Source organism: Puma concolor, chromosome B3 (genome assembly GCF_028749965.1).
Source record: "Puma concolor isolate L17-30 chromosome B3, mPumCon1.1.hap2, whole genome shotgun sequence".
Classification (NCBI taxonomy): domain Eukaryota; kingdom Metazoa; phylum Chordata; class Mammalia; order Carnivora; family Felidae; genus Puma; species Puma concolor.
In genome coordinates, this window is record NC_141672.1 from 146,578,366 (window position 1) to 146,598,027 (window position 19,662).

A 19,662-nucleotide genomic window follows, 5' to 3' on the forward strand; every position below is an offset into this window, starting at 1 on the left:
TGGGCGGGTGTCCCGGCGCTGTGCACTTTTTAGGGAACCCTGTGCTCGGTTTTGTTTCAGCCTTGGCTTCAGTCACTGCCTCAGAAGTGGGGCCAGCTGCCAGCTGACCCTGGCCACAAACAGAGAACAAGGGGCCTATTGTAAACCAGTGATCATACTCGCAAGGCTAGAGATGCAGTGCCTCCGAGCCACAGAGTACGTTTTCCTGGACCGTCCTTGGAGCGTTGTTATTACTGCGTTTCTTCCAGCTCCTTCTATCAGATTTAGGGAGGGCGGGTGCGGCTTCGCCACACCGGTTCTCCTCAGCTGGCCTCTGGGGCCGTCCGTGGGGCGGGGGAGAGGGGACCGGACCCGGGGGCAGTGACCGCTAACAGCGAGGGGCCCCCCGGGGGGGGGGATGACCCCACAGCGTAAGGAGATCAGCTGACTGAAGGAGCCATGAGAGCGGCTTCCGAAGGAAACAACCTCATGGCCACCTCGACTCTTACCACCACCCCCGCTGCCTGGACAGGTGGGCGGACCCCCGGGCGTGGGCAGCGCCAGCAGTTAGGAAGGAAACCAAGCTTGTGTTAAGGACAAAATCATTACAAAATGTGATCATCAGCCTTTCTTTCTCCCCACATTTGAGAAATCGATGCTCCTGGCTCCTTAGTATTCAGCCCGAGGGCGTGTGCGGTAGAATGCCCGGGACAGGTCCTCAGCTCAGCCGTTGCCCCCACAGACCCGGGCCTCCCATGGGCCATCACCACCAGCCCTCTTTCCTGCTGTGGGACCCCTCCCTCCTGCGGACCTCATCATTGCCTCTGTGTCCAGTGCCTTTGGAAAGATGCCCTCGGGGCACCTGGGCGGCTCAGTCCGTTGAGCGTCCGACTTCAGCTCAGGTCATGATCTCACGGGTCATGATCTCACGGTTCGTGGGTTCGAGCCCCGCGTCGGGCTCTGTGCTGTCAGCATGGAGCCGGCTTGGGATTCTCCCTCTCTCTCTCCCTCTCTCTCCCTCTTTCTGTCTCTCTTTCTCAAAATGAGTAAATAAACATAAAGAAAAATGCCCCGTGCCGGAGGGGCTCGGCCCGGACATACAGGGGAACCCGGCCTCCCTCCTGCTTGCTTGTCTGCAAGCTCACTTCACCCCACGTTCTGGCTCCTTGTCCTTTGTCCCCGTAAAATGTGACTTCCCGGCAGCTGGCCGTCCCCTCCTCCCTCTGGACACACTCAGTTTGTCTCACCTTTCTTAATGGAATGATGCGTCACCTGCGGGTGGCTATCGTGGGGACCCATGACTTGGTGAGCCGGCACCGTGCCTCGCGGAAGAAAACCTAAGGGGGAGGGAACAGCTTCCTCAGACTCCCGCTCACAGAGGCCCCACGGGCGGCACCAGCCGGACACCTCTGTCACGCAGCTAACTGCCGAGGCCTGTACCCGGAGGAGGGAGCTGGAAGTTTCTAGGGGTTTCCGTGGAAACGGAAGTGTTGGGGAAGACGTGGTAGCGAAAGGCTTGTGTTCTTCCAGCAAGTGAGAGCGGAGGCAGTGGTGTCCCTCGGAAGAAGGTGACAGAATCTAGCACAGGCCAGCCAGCAGGGGCCTGACAGGAGGCAACGTACGAACGCCCGCCGTAGATGTTCGCGATGAAGGAGTGAGTCCCCACACACGCTCACACAGCCAGAGGCCCCTCGTCAGGGAGGTGGGCTGCTGTGACCTGTCATCTCAGATGACAGAGGCTTTAAAAACTGTCTTCCTGGGGCGCCTGAGTGGCTCGGTCGGTTAAGCGTCCGACTTCAGCTCAGGTCATGATCTCACAGTTCATGGGTTCGAGCCCCACATCAGGCCCTGTGCTGACAGCTCAGAGCCTGGAACCTGCTTCGGATTCTGTGTCTCCCCCTCTCTCTGCCCCTCCCCTATTCATGATGTCTCTTTCTCTCTCTCTCTCAAAAATAAACATAAAAAAATTTTTTTTTTAAATAATAAAAATTGTTTTCCTGGACTTGTGTGCAAAATGCAGAAGTACAAATTAAGTCAGGTCTTACTAGTCACCTGGTCACTTTATCACAGTCCGTTAAATCCGGGACCGAATCCTGTACTGAGTCTCTGTAGAGTGAGCTGTTTGTGAACGGAACGGAAACCTGCTGATGGAATCGTAAGACCCTGGGTGTCGAGAGCTGCCTGAACTTGGGATATCATTTTGTGCATTCCATATTCTTTGGGAAGGGCCGACTGTAGGAATCTTGTTGTTTTTATGTTTACTCTTTTGAGAGAGAGAGTGGGGGTGGAAAGGGGAGAGAGAGAGAGAGAGAGAGAGAGATCTTAGGCTACACATGCCATGCAGAGCCCGAGATGGGGCTCGATCTCATGATCCTGGGATCATGACTTGAGTCAAAATGAAGAGTCGGATGCTCAACCGATGGAGCCCCCCAGGCACCCCTCGTTGATGTCCTCGACAGTCCGGTGTGCCCGTGTACCGTGTGTATCTTCTTCGTGCATACACCCGCGTGTTGCAGGCGAATCTCGCCAAGTCTCGTGATTCGTGCTGTTCTACTCTAGTCCCTTGTTTTATCAGCATATATGCTTGGATGTTTTATTAGTGCTGTATCCTAGAATCTGTTCTCACCTTCCGATTTACTATATTCTTTTCACGGCTCAATAAACTTTATGAATGGACCTCAAGTTTTTTAAACCATTCCCTTTCTGATGGGTAATAGATCATGGCTTTTCCTGTTTCAGAGAATGCTGTACTGACCATCACTGCATTTTTGTTGTGTTGTTGTTGTTGTTGTTGTTGTTGTTTGTTTGTTTGTTTTGCCAGTTTAATCAGTTACCTCTTCATTTTAATCAACATTTAACACAAATGCTCATTCGTTTATTTAGCAGATATCTGCTGAGGGCCTGCTGGGTGCCAGGCGTGGCCCTTCTGGTGTGTGTCCGGGTGGAGAGGCAGTGAGGCTATAGTTGGGGGGGGCGGGGGGGGAGATGGGAGCCGGGAATAGCGGTCCCAGCACAACCAAGTGGTGTTCGATGCGCCTGAGCTGGTGGTGTTGCCTGTGGAGGGTGTGAGCTGTTGGGGGAGACGGGGCTGGTGTTCTCTCCCGGTTTCTATCCCTGATCAGGCTTCAGTTGTCAAGGCCCTTCTCCCCTCCAAGGTTTCAGCTGATGTTCGTGTTAAAGCATCTTCTGTGTATGGAGCTGTTTGCAGATAGGGCCTTTGTCCAGCCCTCTGCTCCCTAAGGACGGTCCTGGGTGTAGACACCGGTGTCTCTGGGCGTGACCGCTTCACCCCCTCCGCCCCGCGTACCGCGTTCCCGACCCTGTGTGCTCCCAGTCGTGCGGGAGGTTGGGTGGCCCCCTGCCTCGTGCTCTCCACCATCTGCCTCCTTTCTTCTCCTGCTCTACCAGAGTGGTCATTTTTACTCTTCCTTCGGTGGAGGAAACTACAGGAGCAAGGTTTTCAGTGATTCTGGAAAGGAGCAGAGATGTTATGACTATTTATTGTCCTTGGAAAAATAGAGCTCATCCATCCGAATACATTGCAGAACGAGGGCGCAGAGGGAAAAGCCATGGCCTGGGTCGGGAACCTTGGGCTGTCACCAGGACTGTACCTTGGGATCGGCCTTTCTCCACTGTACCCCTCAGATTTCTCGTCTGTAAAACGGATGGGCTCTGAGAACTTGCTGGAGTTGACAGTTTATGTTAAGTCAAGGGCATCGCTGCTTTATAAGCAAGCTATGAAAGTTTGCAGAACTTTAAGGAAGGCCCTGATATCTAAAGCGGTGACGGTTTTGCCGACGAGATGCCTTTACCGGCCCGAACTGGTGATATTGGATCTGGAAACCTGGCTGTTCCCGGATTCCCTGCTGCCCTCCTTTCTGCCACCTGAGCTGAATGTCATGAGCCCTTTTCTTCATGTGGGGTAGTAACTCGGGTAGTGAACTGCCAGGGTCAGCCTCAGCACGGACCGCGTTGTCTTCTGGGGTTCGGATGTGTTCGGATGTGGGTCATTTCCAAGTGGCTGGTAGAACGGGCCCTTGAGGATGACTGAGGTGCTTCCTGGAAGGAAACCCTCCTAAGGAATAGGAAAGTACACACAACAGAGAATCTAGGAACGAAGCCTTAGTCTCTGGAGGGAGGAACAGTGTGATGCCGGCCCTGGATTTGCCTTTCGGCCCAGGCCCGTTGCTCCCGTGACCACAACCTTTGGAACCCGAGGGTACAACCTGCAAGAGTTGACCTCTGTGAGACGTTCGGTCGCGGGTGGCGTCTCAAAGCACCTAACAGAGCAGAGCGCCCAGAGAGCCCCGCACAGTCTTGGCACTTTCACAGCGCCAGTGCCTGAGTGTCTGTGGCAAGTGTGAGCTCTCGGGCCCTTGAGGAACAGCCCCAGAGAGGCGGGCGGACAGGTCCCAAAGGAGGCCCTGTCGCGACTGGTGGACAGGGAGCCGGTGGGAACTGGTTGTGGCTAATCTGGCCTCCCTGGTAGGCCTGGCTGGGAAGCCCTGAGAGAATGGTTTGCACAGGTCCGTCCTCTGACGCCTCCTTCGTAGACGCTGCATCAGCACTTCTGCTCTGTGGAGTTCTTTGGCTTGCGACAGGTTTCACTAGGGACAGGGCCTGGTGGTACGTGCGGAAGGGTACTTGTGGCCGTCTGAGGAGACGCACCAAGCGCTCCGGTAGAGTAAAGGTTTTCCTGACATCCCTTTTTAGGGGTCTCCTGTTTGGGGCCAGTTAGAAGTGACAGTCTCACCTCCCAGCATATTTCTGGGGTCTTTGTGAAGAGGCTCCCATACCCAAGGCCACTGTGGACCGTATTATGGAAATAATCGACTCGAAACGACTGTCACGTTATTTTGCCGACCTACTTTTCACAGCACTCTCTTTTCCTTAGAACTGGCGTGCACTCCCCATGATGTAAGTGGGATCATTTTACTCTAATGGTGGTCAGATTTCAGCACTGCTAGTTGGTAAGGGCGGAAGCAGGCGCTCAGAAATTCTTTGCGTGATGTGTTGGATGTTTTCTGTAGATAAAGGCAGCGGTGGAGAATTATGTGATGTTTGCTAGAATTGTTTTGTTTCCCTGAAAAATGAAGGAGACCAAAAACCAAAGAATAGTTTTCGAAACCATTTTGAGCATCTTCCAGTGGGGATTTAAAACGACCCACCTCTGAACAAACCGCAGAGTGGCAGGAACCAGAGGACAGACAGATGCCCACAGCCAGGAGGAGACGGGCTGCACTGTTTGGGGCCAGGGAGCGATTTGTCACGGACAGACAGTGTTCAGAAGAGTCCACGTAAGATCGCTGCTGTGGAAGACACATTTCATCAGTCACCGGACCACGTGGCGGGAAGATACAAGGGGACCAGCCACGTGTTCTTTCCTTTGCTGCCAATTCCACCTTGAAGGCTCGGAAACTGTTTACCTTTATTACCTGCAGGTAACCGCGCCTCTGAAAGACTCGGGAGCACTTGAGGTGGCCACGTAGCCGTGTCATTTGTGTCGGGTAACGTTTTTAAGTACATCTCGTTTGATGCGTAGCAGGCGTATGCCAGCCTTAAACCACAGGTTGGCAGATTTTCCCACACTGAACACGTGCCAGTGTCCCCAGCCTCTGGATTTGGAAACACAGCATAACTGGCATCCCTCCATTTCTTGCCCCCCCTCTGCTCCCCCCTCCCCCAAGGGTGGCCCCCACCCTGGCTTCCGATGTCACGGATCTGCTGTACCTGTCCTCAAGCTTGATATAAGCCGAATCACGGAACGTGTACTCGTGGGTCAGGCTTCTCTCGTTCAGCGTCCCGGCTGTGAGACTCCCCCGCGTCACTGCGTGGTCGTGACCTGTTCATTCTCTTCGCCGTCCCGTGTGTCCACCACCGCTTCTCCGCTCTTCCGGTGGGGGATGCGGAGTTTCTTGGCAGTGTTTGGCTATTATGAATGTTGTTGCCTTGAGGATTCCCGCGCACGTCTTGTCCTGCGTATTTGAGCGCAGGAAACGTGTGCTGGAAGAGGAGCTGCTGTGTCGTAGGGTAGGCGTTTGTACAGCCTTAGTGAGCGGACCGATTCGTGCCTCCCCAGGAGTTTGCTAAAAATTCCGGCTGCTCCATATCTTGGCCAACGTTTATTTTTGTTTTTCTTTTATTTGAGCCTTTCTGGTGTGTATGGAGTAGTATCTTGTATTGGTTTCCCTGATGACCCGCGAAATTCAGCTCCTTTTCATTTATTTATTGACCGTTGATTTTTTTGCCCATCTATGAAATGCCTGTTAAGTGTTTACCCACTGTTTCTAAAATTCTCTGACTTCTTTTACGTTGATTTGTAGGCATACTTTATATATTCTGCATTCAAGTCCCTGGTTGGATGTATTTACTGGAGATATTTTCTCTGACTCAGAGAGTTACCTTCTGCTCTCTAATGGTGTCTTTTGATGAACCGCAGCTCTTAATTTTAATATAGCGTAATATTTATTAATTTTTCATGACCAGTGCTTTTTCTGTCCCGTGTGAGAAATCTGCTTACTCCAAAGTCATGAAGACTGTGGCATTCTTCTGTAAGCTTTTTACTTTTATTTATGATATTTAGATTTGTGATCCTCTTGAAATTGGCCTTTGTAAGATGGTGTGGGTGGGACTCAGATTTTCTGTGGAAACAGTGGCAACTCCACTCTACTGGACCCTCCGTGCATGTGCTGCCCCCTGTGCTGTAAGTCCGATTATACGGCTTACGTTCATTTGATCCTGTTAATGGCAGCTCTTTAAAAACAAAAACAAAAACGAAAAATCCTCAGAAGTTCTTGTAGCTTGTGTCTAACAACTTTTCACGGTAAAAATTATGTTTTTTATTTAAAAATGGCCACACGTAATTTCAAGCCTAATACCATTACAGTTTTCATTTTTACTTATCTTTCTCTTGATTTAATATCTTGATTTGCATATCATCTTTTCTTCGTAGAATTGTATATTCTGCTTTATCTGTGTCTGAGTAAGTAGGTCTTCGGAAGTTCGGTTTGTAGCAGCTGTGTGGTATCTTATCGACAGGGACAGTGTGTTAGCCTGCTGCCTGGAGTTTAGGGCACTCTTACTTAGAGCAATGACAGCTGTCCCCGTAGACGTCTTACTGAGCTGTCATTGCACAAGGGGGCCGCAATTGAGAATCAACGGACCGTCTTGGGCCCCATCCTTACTTTCACTTCTTCTAAAGCTGAGTCTCCACTACTCCAGCCTCTGTTCCAGATACCTTGGTCCTTTTTAAGGGGTCGATACGGTACTAACCTATTGCTTTCATTTATTATAAAACTAAAACCCGTAACTACTATAACGTAAGCCTCGCTGATATTTAAAGTGATATATTCTTACCTCATTCATCCGTGATCAGTCCCTAGTAACAACTCCTTTGAGAGCCATAGGAGCTGGCCAGGGTACTGGCTTGGATTAAAATGACCTGCGTTTGCTTCAAATCTAGTTAACATTCTGATACTGTTTCTTTCTCCTCTTCCAAATTACATTTCATCCGTAGGCTCTGGTATGAAGCAAGTTGTATCTATGCGCTGGTAACTGTGCCGCATCAGGATGCTACTACGGACCAGTAGTCTCAAACAGCTCAAGCTCCAAGGCTCAGGGTTTGGAATAAACTACCAGCAGTCATGTGGCCGACTTTTCCAAATGCTCCCAGGGCGCTCACGGTAACAAAGTGCGAGAAACTTGAACGTGGGGTCTCCGGCTTTGTTTCCTTCTCCTCCATGGTGCTCAGCACCGACCTCTAAACCTAAGTAGTCAGTAGATCTTTGATGACCTCGATCTAAGAAGCACAGGAATTATATGGAACGTTCCTTCAGCAACTGTTTTGAGCTCTACTCTTAAATGAACCCCAGTATATTAGGTTGTAAGGTTCCATAGGCCCGTCCAGATTCTGTAATTGCTGCATTGACTTTGAAGAAAATACTAACCATTAATAGGCCATCATTACATATGGTAGAGGACACAGGGGTCCTGTCAGGCGATGTGGGCCCACATCTAGTGCCAGGATGGCCTGTGAGGGGATCTTCCGTGGAACTGAGAGTGAACGGGGCCTTCAGTCTAAGGCTGGCAGAGCCCTCACTCTCAGAACCTCGGTCAACCTCAAGAAGCATTCCGGCTCCCTATCAGATAGGAATCCAAGAGTCCCTCTGCGGACACCAGGCACCAGAGAATTCCAAGTGTGGCGGTCCAGAGGTGAGGGCACAGTTCCAGCTTCTAGGGCCCAAATGGACCCATGCAGGTATAATACACGTGCGGGATAATGCCAGCGTTCATTGCTGTGTGGTCATTCCAGCAGTGCAAGCGTCCAAGGCACAGAAGGAACCGAAAGGCTTGAAAATGCTCCCGTTTGGCTATACTGACGGCATAATCAAGTCAGCCCCTTGCAGTCGCCGTGGACGTGAGCCTGCAGATGTGGCTCCGTGCAGATGGATGGCACCGACGGCTCAGGGGCCGTGAGCGGCTGTCACAGTAAAGTGGCGAACAGCTCATTTGCAGAGCAGGCTTCCTGGAAATTCAGTGTATGTGAAATTGTGAAGAAAGTACTTCATCATTAAAACGGAGTTAGGTTTCAGCTCGGATCCTTGTAAATAGTCTCGTCCAGCAGAGTGCGCAGAAGCCACATGACCCGGGGAAACTCTACGCGGGAGACTTTTCTACACGTTGCAAGTCCCTGGTCCCTGGCCCTGCCCGCCGAATGCCCGCGGCAGGCCCCGGCTAGACACGCCCCCTCTGGTGACCGGATTGCCTAGATTTGTAGCACTGCTTGTGGGATGCTGTCAGTACACCCGTGCCCGTGGTCAACACCGTTCGGGACACGTGACTGGAAATCACACCGGTGGGTTGCACTGGCTGAGCTTGCACAATTGTTCTCCTGTGTGGTCGTGACAATCATGCCATCTCCAGGGCAGGACATCTTTGCCAGTCCGTGGCTTTTTCAGACAAACACCAATTCTGTTGGTGCGAAAAACTATCTCATTGTTTTGATTTCTGTTTACATGGTTAATTTTTTAGGTTAAGGTTCTTTTTTATATGTTTTCTGACTACTTAGGGCTTCCTTTCCTTTCAATGTCTTTTCTTAGAACTGCCTCTGTTCTTCACTTGTGTTGCTCAGTGGGTTGCCTGTTTGTCTCATTGATCTGTACCAGCTCTTCCAACGTTTTTTTTTTTTTATTTTTATTTTTTATTTTTGGGACAGAGAGAGACAGAGCATGAACGGGGGAGGGGCAGAGAGAGAGGGAGACACAGAATCGGAAACAGGCTCCAGGCTCTGAGCCATCAGCCCAGAGCCTGACGCGGGGCTCGAACTCCCGGACCGCGAGATCGTGACCTGGCTGAAGTCGGACGCTTAACCGACTGCGCCACCCAGGCGCCCCTGTACCAGCTCTTTATATATGATGCTTGCTAATCCTTTGTCTGCTTTAAACATTGAAAACATCTGTTTTGTAACTTTTTTTTTCCGGGTAGGCTTCATGGCCAGCAACAGGGCTCGAACTCACAATCCTGTGATCAACAGTCAAGTGCTTACCTGACTGAGCCACTCAGGTGGCCCCTGTCGCTTTTAATCTTGTGCGTATTTGCGATACAGTTTCTATCATATAGTAGGCAGAAGTTACCGGCCTTTAGTGTAGCATCCTGTGACTTGCGCTTTCAACTTGTATGTTTCACGTTTAGGGCTTTGATCCATGTGAAATTTATTTTTCTACATGGTGTGCGGCAGACGGACATGTATTTTTCCACTTCATCATCTGGTTGTTGCAGTGGCGTTCGCCCAGTAGTCCCTCCCTTCCCCCACGGTTGTCCCTTGCTCACGTCTGGGTTCCCACATAGGCGTTTCTGGGCTCTCCATTCATTGTCACTGGGTGGAATCAGACACCCAGCATGGCTGTGCTGTCTGCACACTTGTTACTTTCTCAAGGAAGGAGGTAGGAACCGACCCTTGTGAATTTGTCTTTAACCCCACCCACAGTGCATGGCTCGGGGTGCCCTGCTCTGGTTTCACGGCACATTCTGGTTGTCCTTCCCTTTCCTTCTCTGATCACTTCAGTCAGAATCTGCTGTGCACTCGCGACGAAGGTGCCATTTCACAAAGAAATGACTCCTCTTCCTCTTCCTGCTCTTAATTGGAAATATTTCGAGTTGAAAAGTAAGAGAAATCCAGTCATAACTTCCTGGTTGTAGAAAGCCATATCTCTTTCCTTTCTTTTTTTTTTTTTTTAACCTTAAGACAGATTTCCAGCATTGTTTTAAACTGTACAAGGCATTTTATGCTTCTCCTGTGGCAACCTTTGTTTCCCCATTTAATTAAATCATTTGAGTGGGAATGCATATCTTGGAGCATCACATAAAACTGTGTATACTGTGTAAATTTAGGTCAGTGGGACAGGATACAAAGCTCATGCATGGATCTAATTACGAATACAAATTTATGCTTTAAAGGAAGTTATTACAGCCTTCTTTACAATTGACTAGTTAATAGTGTGTATATAAAATTAAATAACAATTCATATCATACACCAGGAAAAACCCTAAACTTAACAACTTCTAATAAAAAAGCAGTACAGCCGTGCCCGTGGTAACCACGGCTGCCCACGCTTGCACTGGCCGCGTGCTGACTCTGTGCCTGGGACTCGGACACTCTGCTTCTCAGGCTCACATGTCCCTGTACCCGCACGTGCTGCGTGTGTGTGGTGTGCGTGTGGAAACTAAGACTTGGGAGAACTTAGGTGGCTGGAATAAGGCTTGAGCCAGAGGTAAACTTCCGTGCCTCCGATTCGGGATCCGACGTAACAGGACCGCGTGCTGACCGGACGGAAGAACCAGTGGCAGGTGCAGGGTCCCAGAGAAGTGGAGATAACGGGGGACACGTCTCTGCAGTCGTGCTTGCCCCGCCAGGGCCGCTGCGGGTCGTGACCGGTCCCTCACCGGCCTCCGCTGGTGCCCTTCTCCACCCCCATGCCAGCCTCTGTGTCTTCCGGGAACAGACCTCGTGTTTACTAGGTACGACGTTTATCGCAGCGTATGGTCACACGGGTCCTCCTGTGTCCCCCTCCGGAGTCTCAGCTCTGAGGACAGCACTGTGCTCGTGTTGACTCGTTCATTGAAGGCACTTGATGAAGTGTCTGTGGGTGCCCCCGCCCTCAAACTGGAATCAGTGAAGAACCAACAGAAGGTTGAAGAAATATTTATCAGTCCTTTGAAAGCACAGCTTTGTAAGCTTTCAAGCCTAGACACCAAACAGGAAAGGCTCAGAAAAGGTACTAGAGAGGAAAAGTAGACACAGAATAAAAGGAGCAGCTCTAGTCCGGAGGAAGGACTGTGAGTTAAAGTGTGTAGGACATAAAGAACGAACACGGCAATGGGAACAGTGAGCCCGAGACAAGGGCTCACAAGTGCTCTGAACAGGAATCACAGCGTCGTCGTCCATGGCCGAGATGGGGATCCTCGCCTCGCCTCCCCCCGCTTCCCCCTCGTCCCCTCCTCCTGGCTCCGAAGTGGCCGCCAGGGCTCGCAGCTCTGCCTCAGTTCTCACCCTTGCGCGGCCGTCCCCGGAAAGTCCACGGCACGGTGACCACGTCCCCTGATGCTCTGTCTCTGTTACGTCCAGCCTCACGCACGTTTGGCCCCCGCTGTGCCGTTACCCCGTGCGGCGGGCGGTCCAAAGCCCCTGGGCCCCCCAGCTCTGCGGCCCTCTGTGCTGGGTCCCCCCACCATGCCTTTCTCATCTATTTCTGCTCCACTAGAAAACGTTATTTCATTATTTTTAAACTAATTTATTAAGTGCTACCTCCTTTCCCCCGGGCTGGCCTCTGGAGACCCTTCGGTTTACTTGCTTTGAGATGGGACCTGAGGCAGCACCGAGTGCCCGGGTCGGTTTCCAGGCCCGAGATGGAATCTCTTCCACTATTTCGATCCTAGACCTCCCGGCCGTGGGAGTTCCCTGAGCCCGCGGGAGTGGGGGCCATCTGGCTCCCTGAGGACTCTTTCTTGGGGCATAAATCGAGACTGCACAGTGTCACCTTTACCTGGTGCAGGACACTGCAGGACAGGTTCCTCCCTGTTCCCTAATACAGACAAAGACAGCAAGCCTACACATCTCAAAAAATATGTATTACTTTGTCTCCTTACTGTAGTCTCTCCCGAGAAAGGGCCCCAGGTCTTAGTACAACCTGCCTGAGAACTAGTATTAACTGATTATGAGCTCCATCTGTCCTCTGAGAAGGAAACCGTTCCGACCTGGTGGTGTCACTGCTGGAAGGCTCTTCCCCAGGGCCTCCTCGGACACCGGGAAGCTAAGGGGCGTTGATCTGACGGACTTGTTGAGCACACCGCAGAAACTCAGCCAGTCCCCTGAAAACCTTCGCCAGGCAGTATTGGTCTACTTTGGAGCTGTTTATTAGCCAAACAAGCCTGGAAAAGGCCTAGATTATCTTTTATATGTATGTTTTACACTCATGTACCTACCTGCCTACCTGCGTCCGTGACAAGTTACGAAGCGCGTGGATCCCCTGGGATACCCTCCGTAGTTGAGTCCAAGGGGGGCAGAATCTGAGTTTGCGGTAAGATACAGAATAAGAACCGAAAACTTTAGGTCGAGGGTATGGGCTGCTTTGGTAATCCAGAGGCAGAAGGACCTAGATTTGAAGGTGGTCTTCCAAAACCAGTGGTTCTCTAGATTGGCACCACCCTGGGAACCCGTCCTTTAAAAGCAAATGTTTTTATCCAGGTGATCCTGGAACAACACACGTGTGAACCGCGTGGGTCCGCCTATACATGGATTTTTTTCAGTCAGTGAAGTCCAGTACTGTCAATAGATTTTCTCTTCCTCATGATTTTCTTAATAGCGTTTTGTTTCTCTAGCTTACTGTACTGTACGAATGCAGTATGGAATACGTGTGACACACAGAATCCATGTAAATCAGCTATGTTATCGGGAAGGCTTCCAGTTAACAGCAGGAGTTAACAGTTAGGAGTTAAGTTTTGGGGGAATCAAAGTGAATTTTCAACTGCACGGGGTCAGTGCCCCTGAACCCCGTGTTCAAGCATCAGCGGCGCTTGTCTGAATCCTCATGTCCCTTCTGAGGTCGTGTTCACTGCTCACACAGGCCTGAGGCTCCGTGGGCGTACGTGGTGTGTAACTTGTGTCCACTGTTAACTCAGGTGTATTAAACAGATTAAGAGGAACCAGTTGATGGTTCTTGAGAAGTAATATTAAAGTTGGCTTGGAACGTTGGCACTTAGGGACCATACTCCAGCTAGAGCACTAACATTTTGCCACGTTGTTATTGTTCTCTTGTATTCAGATACTAATTTTTAAACCAGCGTAGAAAGTGCACTTTCAGAATCCAGATGTCCCTGAAGATAGTAATGCTGTCCTCTGTCCAGACAGCAACGGGCTGTCCGCAGGAAGCAGTGTTAGAATTAAGTGACGGTTTCACCGTCTTCCTGCTGCCAGTGTGAGCTCATCGTGGAGTCATTCAGCCTGTGCACTGGGAGCTGGTCGGAATAGAAGAACGTCGTCCACAGGGGGCCGGTCCATCTCTCAGGCCCCACGGAGTATTTCCGGTGTCAGATCGTAAAAGAGGACACGTAAACGATGCTCCTCAATATTGTTTCTGGAATACTGTTTAAAGGGAAGCCTTAGAGAGAGCCTGGAAAAAAGCTGGGGCTCGACAGCATTTGTAACATGCTGATTTTCTGAGTAAGAAGAATTTGAAGGGAGTGGCACGCAGCCTGGCACGGGCCTGGGACGCGGTGCAGGAGGGCCGCGTGTCCCCCGCCCCGCAGCCAGCGGCCACACGCTCGCGCATCTGAGTGCACTTGTACAGAGAGGAATTAGGACCAGAGAGGACTTGGATCGTTGATGTTCAGCCACACAGCAGTTACCGGTGTTTGCACAGAACTGAGCTAGAATTTTGGGTGTTTAGTACATTGCTTTTACCCCATATTCCTGTTTTCTCAGCCTATTTTCTCTCTTTTGCTTACATCACGTGCCCTTTTTTGATAAACATTAAAAAAAAAAAAAAAAAAAAGCTTGTACTCTCTCCAGTCCTTCAACCAAATCAATGCCATGCTAATTTCTGATTTTTTTTTTTTTCTGAACTGTCACTTCTGTCCCAGAAATTCTGAGATGATTCTCTTGAGTGAACATGTCCCTTACCGATCCCCCCCCCACCCCCCCCCCCCACGCACACACCCTGCCAGGCTATAAAATGCTTTAGCAAATGTGCTTTCTGTGAAGGAGCTGTTCCCCCATGATTGTCATTGTGACTAAAGCAACCAGAGTAGAAGTTAGCAGATAAAAAGTTACGGACATTATAGCAATAAGTTATGTGTGCCTGTGGAAGGGGTGGGGGGGCGGGGAGGGAGAAATCTAGCGAAGTGAAAACAGTGACAGTCTTACGATGGCATGACTCTGGGTACACTTGTCTTTTTTCAGAATTATACTTGATATCATTTTAAAACAGAAAAGCTTTTAAAAATTGTGTTTTGCATGAGTATCCAGGCATACACTTACTAATTATCTGATAGTATTTCAGGAAATTCTCAAAGTGATTTTTTTTTTAAATAATTTCTTTGTGATTCACCCAAGTAACCTTAATGGTCCCTTTCCTGGATTTCGAGATTATATATATGTTTTTTAATATTTATTTATTTTTGAGAGAAGAGACGGAGCAAGAGCACGAGCAGGGAAGGAGCAGAGAGAGAGGGAGACACAGAATCTGAAGCAGGCTCCAGGCTTTGGGCTGTCAGCACAGAGCCTGATGTGGGGCTCAAACTCACAAACCCTGAGATCATGACCTGAGCCGAAGCCAGACGCTCAACCGACTGAGCCACCCAGGCACCCCAAGATTATATTTTAAAACAAGTAATAATGGTGCCATGTACAGGTGGTGGATTTTTGACTGTCTTTAGAGCATTGCTTTTTCTATAAATTCTTTTTTTTAAGTGTTTGTTTATTTTTGAGAGAGAGAGAGAGAGAGGGAGGGAATGAGCGGGGGAGGGGCAGAGAGAGGGGAAGACAGAATCCAAAGCAGGCTCCAGGCTCCGAGCTGTCAGCACAGAGCCCAACACAGGACTTGAACTCATAAACTGTGAGATCGTGACCTGAGCCGAAGTCAGATGCTTAATTGACTGAACCACCCGGACGCGCCTATAGAAATTATATAATTATAATCCTATTCACAAATCTGGACATGCCTAAGTAGCAAGAGTAGATTTGGTAATTTGAATAGCAAAATGTCGAGCAGAAGTTCAGTGTTCACAGTGTGCTGACCACGTGCAGCCTGCATCCTCGTGATGCACAGGAAGGAGCAGGATCTGCCTTTTCGGTGAAGGCACGTGCTGTGCGTGCAGGAAGGACACGTGCACTGGTCAGAGGTCAAAAGCAGGATGGGTGAGGTTTGGAGGGAATATTTACTGGGGGGAGGGGGTCTCCCAACCCCTGGCCCCATGGGAGATGATGTTATTTCTAGTAGACTTGGTGGGAACTCGGCCAGACCCACATCTGTGGGTCTTACCAGTGGGGGAGGGCAGCAAAGCTGTGGCCGGTCTAGACCTTTCTCTGTGCTGGGCCAAGAAGCACAGTAATGAGAAATGGATACCTTGACTGAACAAATGCACGGGATGCACAGGGACTAGACATAGTACCTTGGAAACGTCAGTCTGGAGAGGGTCCCCTGCACACGAAAGGTCTAGAAATCATGTCATGAGCTGAACAGTTAGAGGAGCTAGTGATGTTTAGCGTGAGGCAGAAAAGGCTTCAGAGGGTCTGACAAATGCCGTCAAAGTCCCAGGGGTGCCTGGTGAAAGTGGAAGCAGGTCTTGTGTGCACCCCGGGCACTGTCCTAACGCATCTGGAGGTTGGAGATCGGGGGTAGATGGGTTGGAGCTCTCCCTTGAGGCAGGGAGGGAGTGGGTGAGTTCTGGATGCTTTCAGCAGGGGCGGGGGGTGGGGGGGCGTTGCCCAGGCTTCCCCACCATGCGCTCACACTACGAGACCTCTCAGCTGCCTTTAGGTTGTGTGCCAGAAGCTTCTGTGTCCGTTCGCCTCCACCAGGCTGAGTGGTCGTGTGGTGTCCCGTCCTCCGGTGCCTACCTGACGTCCGTGTGTCGGCCCAAGGAGCAGTGCCGTTTCCTGTCCTCGGTGGTTTCTGAGCCCAGCATAAAGTGCTGGTCAGGGGTCCCTGCCCCCGTCTCCTGTGCCACCTTCCCCTTGAGCGACAGCCTCCTCTCCCGTGCCCTCCTCCGTCTTTAACCCCAAAGCGTGGAAACGGCCCTTGTGCGTGTCACTTAATTCATTCCAAAGTGTTGTCTGCTCTTCCTCTGGATGTGAGGCTCCGTGCGCCCCCTTTAACCCTCCCGTGGGGCGTTCTCCCCCATCTGCTCGAAGACAGATACCCCCCTGGGCAGTCTTATGCAGCCACCCCTGGGAGCCTGCAGTGGGACGGGGACAGGAGAAGGGGCAGGTGGGGGAAACCGATGTCCTCTTCTAAAACTGGGGTACTGTGAAGGGTGGTTTGGGTCAGGAACGCCACAGCAAGCTCACACTTGAAGTCTTTAAACGCCCTTGACCCCTGTGTAAGTATTTGGGAAAAGAGAGGATTCCAGTAGAGACCCCTCTTCGTCAAATCAACGTATTTTGAAAACCAGGAGTTATGAGAAATAATTAGCATCTTCAGACACACGTATCTGGACGTGATCGCTTCTGGGGTCAGAGTACCTATGTGTTAGCCCAGTTTGCGGTGAGCGCACGAGCTGCGCATCTGGAAAACAGGAACCAGCAGAAGGCCCGTATTCCTCACGGCAACCAGATAGCATCCAGAGGTGCAAAACCTCCGTGAGGCTCTGCCTCGTTCCGTGCAACATTTCTGAGTGTTTCCCTCTGTGACCTACGTTCCAGGTCGGTGTTCTTATTTTTCTAATGTAAATTCAGAATTTATCATCCTTCGTTGACCGCGTGCATCTTTCCTCCCTGCAGGCATAGGAGGCCTTCAGGACTTCGTGCTGAAGTCGGCAACACTGTGTAGCTCGCCGGCCTGCCCACCGTTCGTTCCGCTCAACTTCGAAGCCACGCCTATCGTGAGGGTCGCCGTGGAGCCCAAGCACCCAGGTGAGAGGACCTCGTTTTTAAAAGCCCGTGACGTCCTTCCCGCTTTCGAAATGCGTGTATTTCACGCTCGATTCCTCACGATTTGTGTCAGCAGTGCTGTGGATTTTCATTCCGGGTGTGTAACAGAAGAGAGCTTCCCAGGCCGGAGGCCCTCGCAGACCAGCTGCTTTTCCAAGGGGGTCGAACCTCCGTCCTGGGAACACGGTGTATTTAGGCTCCTTTGCCTTCCGGGGAAACCGTGTCCTTTGTGGCAGAGATGAGGTCATCTCCTTCCCCCCATGACCCTGGCACAGGCTCAGCAGAGCTCATGTTTTATGTGATTGGTTAGGATCTTCGACTCTTACCCCAAACTTCTTGGTTCCAAATCCATCATACTCTCTTGGCTCTAGGTTCGCTAGATTATCTGGACGCCGGGCGTGTCCTGTCTCTTTGGAAAGCACTTCCTGCCCCACCCAGTATGCCGGACCGTGTCTTTACTAGTGTTCAGTCTTTGGTTTGTGCCATTTGCCTGACCAGGCCTCGTTAACTCTTGTATTTTGCTTCCCGTGACATCGCTAAGCCCGCATTCCCTGTGACTTTGGTGTTTCCAGGGCGTAGTGGTCTTTGGGGGAGAATCTCCTGTGTGCTCTAAGGGAAGCGCAGGGCAGGTGTCGTAACATGGTGGTTCTCTGAGACATCTGTGGCGCCCTCGTTGCCCTTGCCCGTCTACACCCCATCTCGCCCCAGAGCCGGGGCCTCCCGCAGGCTTGTCTCTGCCTCAAGTTCTAAGAGACATCCTTAGCATCGAGGGTCCCTGGGAGCCTAGAGCAGACACTCGGAGGACGGCATCTCTGACCTGTGGGCTCAGTCCCGGTAAGCAGCCATCTTGGTTGGGCCCCAGAGACAGCCCTCTTCCCGGCCGTCACCGTAGACCGCCAGTGCTGGCTCGCTGCGTGGACTAACCCTGTTCTTGATGAGGCCTGCTTCCTCTCCAGGGGCTCGTCCAGGCCCTGGCCCCTCACGGTTGGCTCTTCTCTTGTGCCGGCGTGGCTCCGGCCGTCGCCGGCTGCCTCCAGCCCTGAGAAGTACGCACAGTACGAGAAAGTTCGTTTTACTGCAGTTGTGACACTTGAGTCTGGCAACTGCGGTTTCTTCTTCGGCATTTCTAGTATTTCTGGCTTCTTCTCTGTTCCATTTAGACCTAAATTTTTAAACCCGAGATCAAAGAAATAATTGCTAATCGAAACCATAATGTTTTCGTAGAAACTTATCATTTTTGGAGTGTGCCTGTCGGCCTCGTGCCGCCCTGGGCTGGAATCCCCGCTGGGGAGCGGCCGGGCCGGAGGGGCCCAGCTGGCTTCCTTCCCGTCCCGTGGCCGACTGTCCGGTCTCCTGCCCGTCGGCGAGGCCGTTTGGTGACAGGAGACGCGGGAGGGCTGCGCCGAGGCCCGTTTTCCTCGCGTGCTCCGTCGCGAGTTCCTCAGCCGTGTGGGAAACAAACCAGCGTGGGCGCCTGGGCGGCTCAGTCGGTTAAGCAGCGACTTCGGCTCAGGTCATGGCTCAGGTCATGATCTCGCGGTTCACGGGTTTGAGCCCCTCGTAGGGCTCTGTGCTGGCAGCTCGGAGCCTGCGTCGGATTCTGTGTCTCCCTCTGCCCCTCCCCCCGCTGGCCCTCTGTCTCTGTATCTCTCTCTCTCAAATATAAGTAAACATTGAAAAAAATTTAAAGAAAAACAAACTGACACGGTTAGAAGGGACAGTGGTTTTCTTCATAATTTTAGGAAGTGTGGCTCCTTTCCCACCCGAGTGTGCAGCCTGTGCCGGACTCACGTGCACGCGCCTGGCCAGGTGGCCACAGCGCCAGCGCCCGGTGTCGGAGTTGACCCCTCGTTCCATCTGGCACCTCCGTGTGCGCGGGGGATGTCTGGGGTGCTTCTCGGAACCGTGTCCTCGTTCCCGCCAGCCCCCGTGAGCCCTGGGGGGCGGTTACTGTGCGGCCCCTCCCCCCGCGGGTCCCGCCCGTGCCAGCGGACTGCGGGCAGAGCGCCCTCCTGTGGCCGGATTTCCTGGCCCCGCCCCCGTGAGCGCACCCTGTGCGCCGCGCCCTCTTCACCCCCTCGCGCCGCGGCCCCGGCCCGCTAGCCTGCAGCACCCCCCTTGCTCACCTTGCCGTGTGAACACACGCCTTTCCACTTGGCTCTCATTTCCGAGACCGGGGTCACAGTACCATGGTGGCCGCCCCTCTGTTCTGTGTCCCTGGGACAGAGAAGCCGAGGTGTCCCAAAGCCAGGATTGCTTCCCTCATCATAGATCCTTGCCACACACTAGGATTTCACGTTGATTGGTTTATTTAATCCCCTCAGTAGCCTTATGCAGTTTTTTATCCTCATCTTCTCAGAGGTAAACTGAGGCTTAGAGAAGATAATGCTTGCCCAAGGCCTGCAGTTAGCGGTCGGTGTCCCGCAGTGTACCGCCAGTCCAGGACACCGAGCGCCTCCTGTGGCCCGGCCTGGGGAGTCACACAGCACTGGGCTTGCTCTGCTGTCCACACGCCCCACCCCGGCCAGACCGCCAGG

General features: G+C 51.8%; 1 protein-coding gene across 2 annotated transcripts in view; it reads left to right on the forward strand.

Moving 5' to 3' along the window:
• EFL1 (elongation factor like GTPase 1) overlaps nt 1–19,662 on the forward strand; it is a 123,447-nt gene that overhangs the window by 77,406 nt on the left and 26,379 nt on the right. For both annotated transcript variants that reach the window (XM_086711722.1, XM_086711723.1), the window contains one exon: nt 16,976–17,107. In XM_086711722.1, the coding sequence (XP_086567848.1) occupies nt 16,976–17,107 (132 nt within the window). The remainder of the gene's footprint in view (nt 1–16,975; nt 17,108–19,662) is intronic.